General features: G+C 39.3%; 1 protein-coding gene across 1 annotated transcript in view; it reads right to left on the bottom strand.

Annotated features, from left to right (window-relative positions):
• The window catches only part of LOC129844935 (glutamate receptor 3-like), a gene marked incomplete at its 5' end in the record, with an annotated part of 192983 nt that overhangs the window by 72371 nt on the left and 108257 nt on the right, over nt 1–12355 (bottom strand). The window contains 3 exons of the mRNA XM_055913100.1: nt 6106–6273; nt 8245–8406; nt 10101–10154. Of these exons, the coding sequence (XP_055769075.1) occupies nt 6106–6273; nt 8245–8406; nt 10101–10154 (384 nt within the window). The remainder of the gene's footprint in view (nt 1–6105; nt 6274–8244; nt 8407–10100; nt 10155–12355) is intronic.

Here is a 12355-nt window from a genome sequence, read left to right as displayed (position 1 = left end):
AGTTATTATCAAAACACACAGAACAACGTGTAATACAGACTGACAATGTGTAATACAGACTGACAAGTTATTATCAAAACACACAGAACGTTGTGTAATACAGACTGACAAGTTATTATCAAAACCCTCAGAACAACGTGTAATACAGACTGACAAGTTATTATCAAAACACACAGAACAACGTGTAATACAGACTGACAAGATATTATCAAAACACACAGAACAACGTGTAATACAGACTGACAAGTTATTATCAAAACACACAGAACAACGTGTAATACAGACTGACAAGTTATTATCAAAACACACAGAACAACGTGTAATACAGACTGCCAAGTTATTATCAAAACACACAGAACAACGTGTAATACAGACTGACACGTTATTATCAAAACACACAGAACAACGTGTAATACAGACTGACAAGTTATTATCAAAACCCTCAGAACAACGTGTAATACAGACTGACAAGTTATTATCAAAACACACAGAACAACGTGTAATACAGACTGACAAGTTATTATCAAAACACACAGAACAACGTGTAATACAGACTGACAAGTTATTATCAAAACACACAGAACAACGTGTAATACAGACTGACAAGTTATTATCAAAACACACAGAACAACAGGGAATACAGACTGACAAGTTATTATCAAAACACACAGAACGTTGTGTAATACAGACTGACAAGTTATTATCAAAACACACAGAACAACGTGTAATACAGACTGACAAGTTATTATCAAAACACACAGAACAACAGGGAATACAGACTGACAAGTTATTATCAAAACACACAGAACAACGTGTAATACAGACTGACAAGTTATTATCAAAACACACAGAACAACGTGTAATACAGACTGACAAGTTATTATCAAAACACACAGAACAACGTGTAATACAGACTGACAAGTTATTATCAAAACACACAGAACAACGTGTAATACAGACTGACAAGTTATTATCAAAACCCTCAGAACGTGTAATACAGACTGACAAGTTATTATCAAAACCCTCAGAACAACGTGTAATACAGACTGAACACACAGAACAACGTGTAATACAGACTGACAATGTGTAATACAGACTGACAAGTTATTATCAAAACACACAGAACGTTGTGTAATACAGACTGACAAGTTATTATCAAAACACACAGAACAACGTGTAATACAGACTGACAAGTTATTATCAAAACACACAGAACAACGTGTCATACAGACTGACAAGTTATTATCAAAACACACAGAACAACGTGTAATACAGACTGACAAGTTATTATCAAAACACACAGAACAACGTGTAATACAGACTGACAAGTTATTATCAAAACACACAGAACAACGTGTAATACAGACTGACAAGTTATTATCAAAACACACAGAACAACAGGGAATACAGACTGACAAGTTATTATCAAAACACACAGAACGTTGTGTAATACAGACTGACAAGTTATTATCAAAACACACAGAACAACGTGTAATACAGACTGACAAGTTATTATCAAAACACACAGAACAACGTGTAATACAGACTGACAAGTTATTATCAAAACACACAGAACAACGTGTAATACAGACTGACAAGCTATTATCAAAACACACAGAACAACGTGTAATACAGACTGACAAGTTATTATCAAAACCCTCAGAACGTGTAATACAGACTGACAAGTTATTATCAAAACCCTCAGAACAACGTGTAATACAGACTGAACACACAGAACAACGTGTAATACAGACTGACAATGTGTAATACAGACTGACAAGTTATTATCAAAACACACAGAACGTTGTGTAATACAGACTGACAAGTTATTATCAAAACACACAGAACAACGTGTAATACAGACTGACAAGTTATTATCAAAACACACAGAACAACGTGTAATACAGACTGACAAGTTATTATCAAAACACACAGAACAACGTGTAATACAGACTGACAAGTTATTATCAAAACCCTCAGAACAACGTGTAATACAGACTGACAAGTTATTATCAAAACACACAGAACAACGTGTAATACAGACTGACAAGTTATTATCAAAACACACAGAACAACGTGTAATACAGACTGACAAGTTATTATCAAAACACACAGAACAACGTGTAATACAGACTGACAAGTTATTATCAAAACACACAGAACAACGTGTAATACAGACTGACAAGGTATTATCAAAACCCTCAGAACAACGTGTAATACAGACTGACAAGTTACTATCAAAACACACAGAACAACGTGTAATACAGACTGACAAGTTATTATCAAAACCCTCAGAACAACGTGTAATACAGACTGACAAGTTATTATCAAAACACACAGAACAACGTGTAATACAGACTGACAAGTTATTATCAAAACACACAGAACAACGTGTAATACAGACTGACAATGTGTAATACAGACTGACAAGTTATTATCAAAACACACAGAACGTTGTGTAATACAGACTGACAAGTTATTATCAAAACCCTCAGAACAACGTGTAATACAGACTGACAAGTTATTATCAAAACACACAGAACAACGTGTAATACAGACTGACAAGATATTATCAAAACACACAGAACAACGTGTAATACAGACTGACAAGTTATTATCAAAACACACAGAACAACGTGTAATACAGACTGACAAGTTATTATCAAAACACACAGAACAACGTGTAATACAGACTGCCAAGTTATTATCAAAACACACAGAACAACGTGTAATACAGACTGACACGTTATTATCAAAACACACAGAACAACGTGTAATACAGACTGACAAGTTATTATCAAAACCCTCAGAACAACGTGTAATACAGACTGACAAGTTATTATCAAAACACACAGAACAACGTGTAATACAGACTGACAAGTTATTATCAAAACACACAGAACAACGTGTAATACAGACTGACAAGTTATTATCAAAACACACAGAACAACGTGTAATACAGACTGACAAGTTATTATCAAAACACACAGAACAACAGGGAATACAGACTGACAAGTTATTATCAAAACACACAGAACGTTGTGTAATACAGACTGACAAGTTATTATCAAAACACACAGAACAACGTGTAATACAGACTGACAAGTTATTATCAAAACACACAGAACAACGTGTAATACAGACTGACAAGTTATTATCAAAACACACAGAACAACGTGTAATACAGACTGACAAGTTATTATCAAAACACACAGAACAACGTCTAATACAGACTGACAAGTTATTATCAAAACCCTCAGAACGTGTAATACAGACTGACAAGTTATTATCAAAACCCTCAGAACAACGTGTAATACAGACTGAACACACAGAACAACGTGTAATACAGACTGACAATGTGTAATACAGACTGACAAGTTATTATCAAAACACACAGAACGTTGTGTAATACAGACTGACAAGTTATTATCAAAACACACAGAACAACGTGTAATACAGACTGACAAGTTATTATCAAAACACACAGAACAACGTGTCATACAGACTGACAAGTTATTATCAAAACACACAGAACAACGTGTAATACAGACTGACAAGTTATTATCAAAACCCTCAGAACAACGTGTAATACAGACTGACAAGTTATTATCAAAACACACAGAACAACGTGTAATACAGACTGACAAGTTATTATCAAAACACACAGAACAACGTGTAATACAGACTGACAAGTTATTATCAAAACACACAGAACAACGTGTAATACAGACTGACAAGTTATTATCAAAACCCTCAGAACGTGTAATACAGACTGACAAGTTATTATCAAAACCCTCAGAACAACGTGTAATACAGACTGAACACACAGAACAACGTGTAATACAGACTGACAATGTGTAATACAGACTGACAAGTTATTATCAAAACACACAGAACGTTGTGTAATACAGACTGACAAGTTATTATCAAAACACACAGAACAACGTGTAATACAGACTGACAAGTTATTATCAAAACACACAGAACAACGTGTCATACAGACTGACAAGTTATTATCAAAACACACAGAACAACGTGTAATACAGACTGACAAGTTATTATCAAAACACACAGAACAACGTGTAATACAGACTGACAAGTTATTATCAAAACACACAGAACAACGTGTAATACAGACTGACAAGTTATTATCAAAACACACAGAACAACGTGTAATACAGACTGACTAGGTATTATCAAAACCCTCAGAACAACGTGTAATACAGACTGACAAGTTATTATCAAAACACACAGAACAACGTGTAATACAGACTGACAAGTTATTATCAAAACCCTCAGAACAACGTGTAATACAGACTGACAAGTTATTATCAAAACACACAGAACAACGTGTAATACAGACTGACAAGTTATTATCAAAACACACAGAACAACGTGTAATACAGACTGACAATGTGTAATACAGACTGACAAGTTATTATCAAAACACACAGAACGTTGTGTAATACAGACTGACAAGTTATTATCAAAACACACAGAACAACGTGTAATACAGACTGACAAGTTATTATCAAAACACACAGAACAACGTGTAATACAGACTGACAAGTTATTATCAAAACACACAGAACAACGTGTAATACAGACTGACAAGTTATTATCAAAACCCTCAGAACAACGTGTAATACAGACTGACAAGTTATTATCAAAACACACAGAACAACGTGTAATACAGACTGACAAGTTATTATCAAAACACACAGAACAACGTGTAATACAGACTGACAAGTTATTATCAAAACACACAGAACAACGTGTAATACAGACTGACAAGTTATTATCAAAACACACAGAACAACGTGTAATACAGACTGACAAGTTATTATCAAAACACACAGAACAACGTGTAATACAGACTGACAAGTTATTATCAAAACACACAGAACAACGTGTAATACAGACTGACAAGTTATTATCAAAACACACAGAACAACGTGTAATACAGACTGACAAGTTATTATCAAAACCCTCAGAACGTGTAATACAGACTGACAAGTTATTATCAAAACCCTCAGAACAACGTGTAATACAGACTGAACACACAGAACAACGTGTAATACAGACTGAACACACAGAACAACGTGTAATACAGACTGACAATGTGTAATACAGACTGACAAGTTATTATCAAAACACACAGAACGTTGTGTAATACAGACTGACAAGTTATTATCAAAACACACAGAACAACGTGTAATACAGACTGACAAGTTATTATCAAAACCCTCAGAACAACGTGTAATACAGACTGACAAGTTATTATCAAAACACACAGAACAACGTGTAATACAGACTGACAAGTTATTATCAAATGTGTAAAAAGCTGGTATTAGGAAATGGCAGGTATTCACATATGCAGGGCCGTTGGCGATAATCAAATGATGGAACTGATAGGCTTTAATAAAAGATGTGGGTTTATGGTAATGAGAATGAGAGGCTCTTTGTATTTGAGAGAGATGAGCTGAGGGGGAGAGATTTTCACTGTGAGAGGTCTGTGTGAGGACATCTGGGAAGCAGAGGAGGAAATTTGTCTCCTATAGCTCTCTATCTCTCTCTGCCCCCTTATCTCTCTCTGCCTCTCTTTCTATATCTCTCTATCTCTCTGCCCCCTCTTTCTATCGCTCTCTATCTCTCTCTGCCTCTCTTTCTATATCTCTCTATCTCTCTGCCCCCTCTTTCTATCTCTCTGCCCCCTCTTTCTATCTCTCTCTGCCTCTCTTTCTATATCTCTCTATCTCTCTGCCCCCTCTTTCTATCTCTCTCTGCCTCTCTTTCTATATCTCTCTGCCCCCTCTTTCTATAGCTCTCTCTCTGCCTCTCTTTCTATCTCTCTCTGCCTCTCTTTCTACATCTCTCTCTCTGCCTCTCTTTCTTCCCTTCCTTACTTCCTTCCGTCTTTCTTTTTCTGTCTCGGTTTCTCAATCTAACTCTTACCCGCTCCATCTCTCTCACTACTTCCCCCCTCTTTCTCTCCCCCTCCCTCCATACCTATCACCTTTCTTCTTTCTCTCTTCCTTCCCTCCCTCCTTCTCTCTCTCCACCTCCCTCCCCATCTGCCCCGCTTTCTGTCTCTCTCCCTCCTACCATTTTGAGAGCTCTCTCGATGTCGATGCCCTGGCTCCATGGCACGGCAGGGTTGGCCAGACAGTCTCCTGCGCCCCCTCGCCGTGACACGTCTACCCGTTGGCGCCGCAGGTACCGGAACGCCTCCGCGATCACCAGGATGGCATCGTGGGTCAGAGCTGACGTGTACTGCCGAGGACAGAGATCAGAGGGAGCACAAGAGAGATCACGAGAGAAGAGAACACTGAACACTGTAGCTGGCAAACACTACATCAATAATTAATTCATTATTCCATTCATTATTATATTCATCCAGGTATGAACAGGGGACGAAGTAGAAGATCCTGGGGATGGAAAACTGCAGAAGTCAAATCAAATCAAATGTTATTTGTCATATGCGCCTGAATACAACAGGTGTAGAATACAACAGGTGTAGAATACAACAGGTGTAGAATACAACAGGTGTAGAATACAACAGGTGTAGAACACAACAGGTGTAGAATACAACAGGTGTAGAATACAACAGGTGTAGAATACAACAGGTGTAGAATACAACAGGTGTAGAACACAACAGGTGTAGAATACAACAGGTGTAGAATACAACAGGTGTAGAACACAACAGGTGTAGAATACAACAGGTGTAGAATACAACAGGTGTAGAATACAACAGGTGTAGAACACAACAGGTGTAGAATACAACAGGTGTAGAATACAACAGTGTAGAACACAACAGGTGTAGACCTTGTAAGTGCGCTGTGAAGATCTCTCTCTGCGGAGAGATTGACTGTAGAGTTGAAACACATCGATGCAATGATCACAATGTCCCACATGTTCATCCCAAACCGTACCTTGATTTGGAGAGAACTGGTCGTTCGTTATCCAACACCATGACTAAATGTAATAAGGCAACAGTAAACATGCCCCCCCCCCCGGGCCAATTAACCGCACCATCTCACTCTCTCCCTCTCTATTTCTCACTCTCACCATCTCACTCTCTCCCTCTCTATTTCCCACTCTCACCATCTCACTCTCTCCCTCTCTATTTGCCACTCTCACCATCTCACTCTCTCCCTCTCTATTTCCCACTCTCACCATCTCACTCTCTCACCATCTCACTCTCTATTTCCCACTCTCCCACTCTCACTCTCTCACCATCTCACTCTCTCCCTCTCTATTTCCCACTCTCACTCTTTCACCATCTCCCTCTCTCTTTCTGACTCTCTCACTCTCTATTTCCCACTCTCACTCTCCCACCATCTCACTCTCTCCCTCTCTATTTCCCACTCTCACTCTCTCACATCTCACTCTCTCAATTTCTCACCATCTCACTATTTCACTCTCACCATTTCACTCTCTCACTCAATTCAATTCAATTCAAGGGGCTTTATTGGCATGGGAAACATATGTTAACATTGCCAAAGCAAGTGAGGTAGATAATATACAATATACTCTCTCACTAACTTTTTTCACTCGTTATTTCTTTTCGTTATTCACTGTGTATTTATTCCTGGTGTCACTATGTCAGTTTATTTTATTTGTATCTTATCTTTCTCTCTGCCTTGTTGGAAAATAAGCCGTAAACATTTCCCTGTTAGTCTACACCTGTTGTCCTGGAAGCGTGTGATTTGAGGATGGGATTCAGTTCATTACTATAGCTCCCACCTTGAGCCAATCAGTGTAACTTTGGAAATGCCGGATCTCTATGTCAAGATGCATCATTCTTCCAAGTTTGGTGAGAATTGGGCCAGTGGTGTCTGAGATATCGCTTGTGACTAACATACGAACGTGGGGGACAATTAAGTGTAATTTCAAATGCATTGATCATTGTTTAATTACATGTAAATTGAAGCTATGCTAAAACTTTGCATCGGATCTGTTTATCGATATATTGATCATTGGGGAAGGAGAGAAATGAAAAAAAAGAAAGAGAATGGGAGAGTGACATACTGAGAGGAGAAGAAGGGAGAAGAGAGGAGAAGAGAGGTGAAGAGAAGGAGAGGAAAGAGAATGGGAGAGTGACAGATACTGAGAGGAGAAGAATGGAGAAGGACAAGAGGGAGAGCGCTCTATCCAAAAGAAGAGATGGATTCATTCTGTTTTGCATACATAACAGAACATCATGAAAGGCTTGGCTGCTGTTCTGTAGTGTGCAGTAGGTACCTTGAGCGGGGTGTTCTTGGCCTCTGGGAATTCCCTTTCATCCAGCCTCTCCCAGCGCTGTAGGAACTGTTGAACGATGGGGTTCTCAGGGCTCACTATCTGGAAGCCTGATATGTTGGCCCCGCCTTGGAAGACCTTGTCCAAGCTCACATTGGAGAAACCCTGAGATCAGAGAGAGGGGAGACAGGGATGGAGGAAGAGATGGAGAGAGGAATGGAGGGAGAGAGGCAGGGGGAGAGGGATGGAGGGAGACAGGGAGAGAGGGATGGAGGGAGACAGGAGAGAGGGATGGTGGGAGACAGGGAAAGGGATGGTGGGAGACAGGGAGAGAGGAATGGAGGGAGAGAGACAGGGAGAGAGGGATGGAGGGAGACAGGAGAGAGGGATGGAGGGGGACAGGGAGTGAGGGAGACAGGGAGAGAGGGATGAGGGAGACAGGAGAGAAGGATATAGGGATGGAGGGAGACAGGGAGGAAGACGGAGAGGGAGAGTGGGGATGAAAAGTGATGGAGAGGGAGACAGAGGGAGAGAAACAGGAAAAGAGAGACCGAGAGAGACCAAAAGACAGAGGGAGAGAAACAGGAAGAGAGAGACCAAGAGACAGAGGGAGAGAAACAGGAAGAGAGAGACCGAGAGACAGAGGGAGAGAAACAGGAAGAGAGAGACCGAGAGACAGAGGGAGAGAAACAGGATGAGAGACCGAGAGACAGAGGGAGAGAAACAGGAAGAGAGAGACCGAGAGACAGAGGGAGAGAAACAGGAAAAGAGAGACCGACAGACAGAGGGAGAGAAACAGGAAGAGAGAGACCGAGAGACAGAGGGAGAGAAACAGGAAGAGAGAGACCAAGAGACAGGGGGAGAGAAAGAGGAAGAGAGAGACCGAGAGAGACAGAGAAACAAACAGATGGAGAGAGACAGAAAGAGAAACATCTAGCTACTCAAAGTAACTCAATACATCTAGCTACTCAAAGTAACTCAATACATGTGGCTACTCAAAGTAACTCAATACATCTAGCTACTCAAAGTAACTCAATACATCTAGCTACTCAAAGCAACTCAATACATCTAGCTACTCAAAGTAACTCAATACATCTAGCTACTCAAAGTAACTCAATACATCAAGCTACTCAAAGTAACTCAGTGAGGAGTATTAGATCCCACAAGGTAGTGAACAGTCACAGAATGGACAACTATTTTATCTTCAGCCCTAAGATACGGTACAACAACTCAGTCTGTGGCTCAGTCTGTCCGCCTATAAAACCAAACATTTGTAATGTATTCTGACAAGCCTGCCGTCAGATTACACACCGCCACATGGAGACGTGTCAGCTTTCTTTCCATGGTCAAACTGTTCCTTTCAGAATGCAGCGTCGTGTTATGGAGAACAAGGACATGTGTCCGTGAATTTTGCATAATGGTGAATTTTAAAGTCAGGGACACAGTGGAGAGAGAACAGCAGGAGAGGAGAGGAGACGAGAGGGCTGGCCCTTGGTCTCATCTTAAACCAGTCCTGATAATATAGGAGTCCACCTGACACTTCCATTTTCCACTTTAACCCTCTGACGACAACAGATCAGACACTACATCCAAATGGTAGAATAGTACATTAATGACATCTAGATGATTCAAAAACCCTATTCTCCAGATGGAGGCAAGGAGAGAGGATGCAAGGAATCAAGGAATCAAGGAAATATTGAGAAAGGTTGGCCTACTGTTTCTTAGAAGTATAAACTCAGAGTTAATCCATAAATCGCACCTTTCTCTCTACATCGTACCCTACACCGGAGCCCAGAAGAACACTGCATAGGGAATAGCATGCCATTTGAGATATGGCCTTGTATCTAGTGTTGACTCACCAGGTTAGACAGGATGTAGTGGTATCCACGGGCGTTCTTCCCCAGAGAGACCACCTGTAGGAGAGATCAACACAAAGGTGAGACAACCAGTGTGACTGAGCTGTGTCATGGGGTGTAATGTGAAGTTGCTGATATTGGGTTGGTTTAGCGTTTTCCCCACTAACGGTTAAGGTTAGGATTTAGGGGAAGCTGAAACTAAATCTGTTGCTAGGGGAAACATCACCCCAGAGCTAGTCAAACATGATATAGGTTAGTCAACCATGTGATGAGGGCCAAGAGGCACAATGACAGCTCATACCTTCAGGTACAGTCATCTCCATAATATTGTAATAACAGATCATTCATTAACTTTTTATGGCTGCAGGGGCAGTATTGAGTAGCTCTGATAAAAGTTGCCCATTTCAAACGGCCTCGTACTCAATTCTTGCTCGTACAATATGCATATTATTATTATTATTGGATAGAAAACACTCTCTAGTTTCTAAAACCGTTTGAATCATATCTGTGAGTCAAACAGAACTCATTTGGCACAAACTTCCTGACCAGGAAGTGGAAAGTCTGAAATCGAGACTCTGTTCTACTTCCTGCCTATAAATGGGCATGATACGTATTAGTATACGTGCACTTCATACACCTTCCCCTGGATGTCAAGAGGCGGTGAGAAAAGAAATTTTGTGTTTATCTTGGTCTGAAGTGGAATACAAGCTCTTTGTATGACGTGTCCGCCCATTTCCTGTTTTCTGGAGAGCGCGAAGGGGTACTTGGATTTGCCTTCTGTTTAGCTGCCGTTATAGGCGACTAATATCTCCGGCTTTGATTTTATTTGATACATGTGACCATATCATCGTAAAGTATGTTTTGTCAATATAGTTTCATCAGATTATTGAATTTTTTTCGGGAGTTTTGCCGTGTTCCGTTCTCTTCCGTTTGTTGACATGGAGAGATTCGAGCCACTTGGCTAGTGCGCTTGCTAATTCAAGAGGGAAAATGAACGTTCTAAATCCAAACAACGATTGTTCTTGACAAAAGACCCCTTGTCCAACATTCTGATGGAAGATCACCAAAAGTAAGAAACATTTTATGATGCTATTTCATATATCTGTCGTGCATGTGAACTAGTCGCCGGTGCCCAACTTTGGGTTACTCTAGATATACCGAAGCTGGATGTCGTAATGAAGTTATTTTTTAGAATTCTAACACTGCGATTTCATTAAGAACTAATGGATCTATCATTTCCTATACAACATGTATTTTTTAGTTATGTTTATGAATAGCTATTTGGTCAGAATATGTGTGTCAGAAAAAGTGTCAAAAAAATATCTTTGCTGTTTAGACGTTGTGGAAAAAGTAGCTAAGATAGCAACATGTATAACCACTGATTTCAGCTCTAAATATGCACATTTTCGAACAAAACATAAGTATATGTATAACCTGATGTTATAAGACTGTCATCTGATAAAGAATATCAAGGTTAGTCAAAAATTATATATCTTTTACTGGTTTGTTACGATCGCTAACTTTTACTGCTGGGAAATGGCTTGTCTTTCTGGCTATTGTGGTAAGCTAATATAACGCTATATTGTGTTTTCGCTGTAAAACACTTAAGAAATCGGAAATATTGGCTGGAATCACAAGATGCCTGTCTTTCATTTGCTGTAAACTTTGTATTTTTCAGAAATGTTTTATGATGAGTAATTAGGTATTTGACGTTGGTGTCTGTAATTATTCTGTCTGCTTTCGGTGCAATTTCTGACTGTAGCTGCAATGTAAACTATGATTTATACCTGAAATATGCACATTTTTCGAAAAAAACATATGCTATACAATAAATATGTTATCAGACTGTCATCTGATGAGGTTGTTTCTTGGTTAGTGGCTATTTATATCTTTATTTGGCCGAATTTGTGTTAGCTACTGATGGAGTCAAAAACTGATGGAGTAATAAAAGTGGAGTCTTTTGCTAACGTGGTTAGCTAATAGATTTACATATTTTGTCTTCCCTGTAAAACATTAAAAAAATCTGTGCAATTTCTGATTGTAGCTGCAATGTAAACTATGATTTATACCTGAAATATGCACATTTTTCGAACAAAACATAGATTTATTGTATAACATGTTATAAGACTGTCATCTGATGAAGTTGTTTGTTGGTTAGTTTGGTTGGTTCTTGGTTAGTTAGGTTGGCTTTGTGCATGCTACCTGTGCTGTGAAAAATGTCTGTCCTTTTTTTGTATTTGGTGGTGAGCTAACATAAA

This window comes from Salvelinus fontinalis, unplaced genomic scaffold, assembly GCF_029448725.1.
Source record: "Salvelinus fontinalis isolate EN_2023a unplaced genomic scaffold, ASM2944872v1 scaffold_0255, whole genome shotgun sequence".
Taxonomy (NCBI): domain Eukaryota; kingdom Metazoa; phylum Chordata; class Actinopteri; order Salmoniformes; family Salmonidae; genus Salvelinus; species Salvelinus fontinalis.
This window is presented reverse-complemented; position numbering and strand designations above follow the sequence as displayed.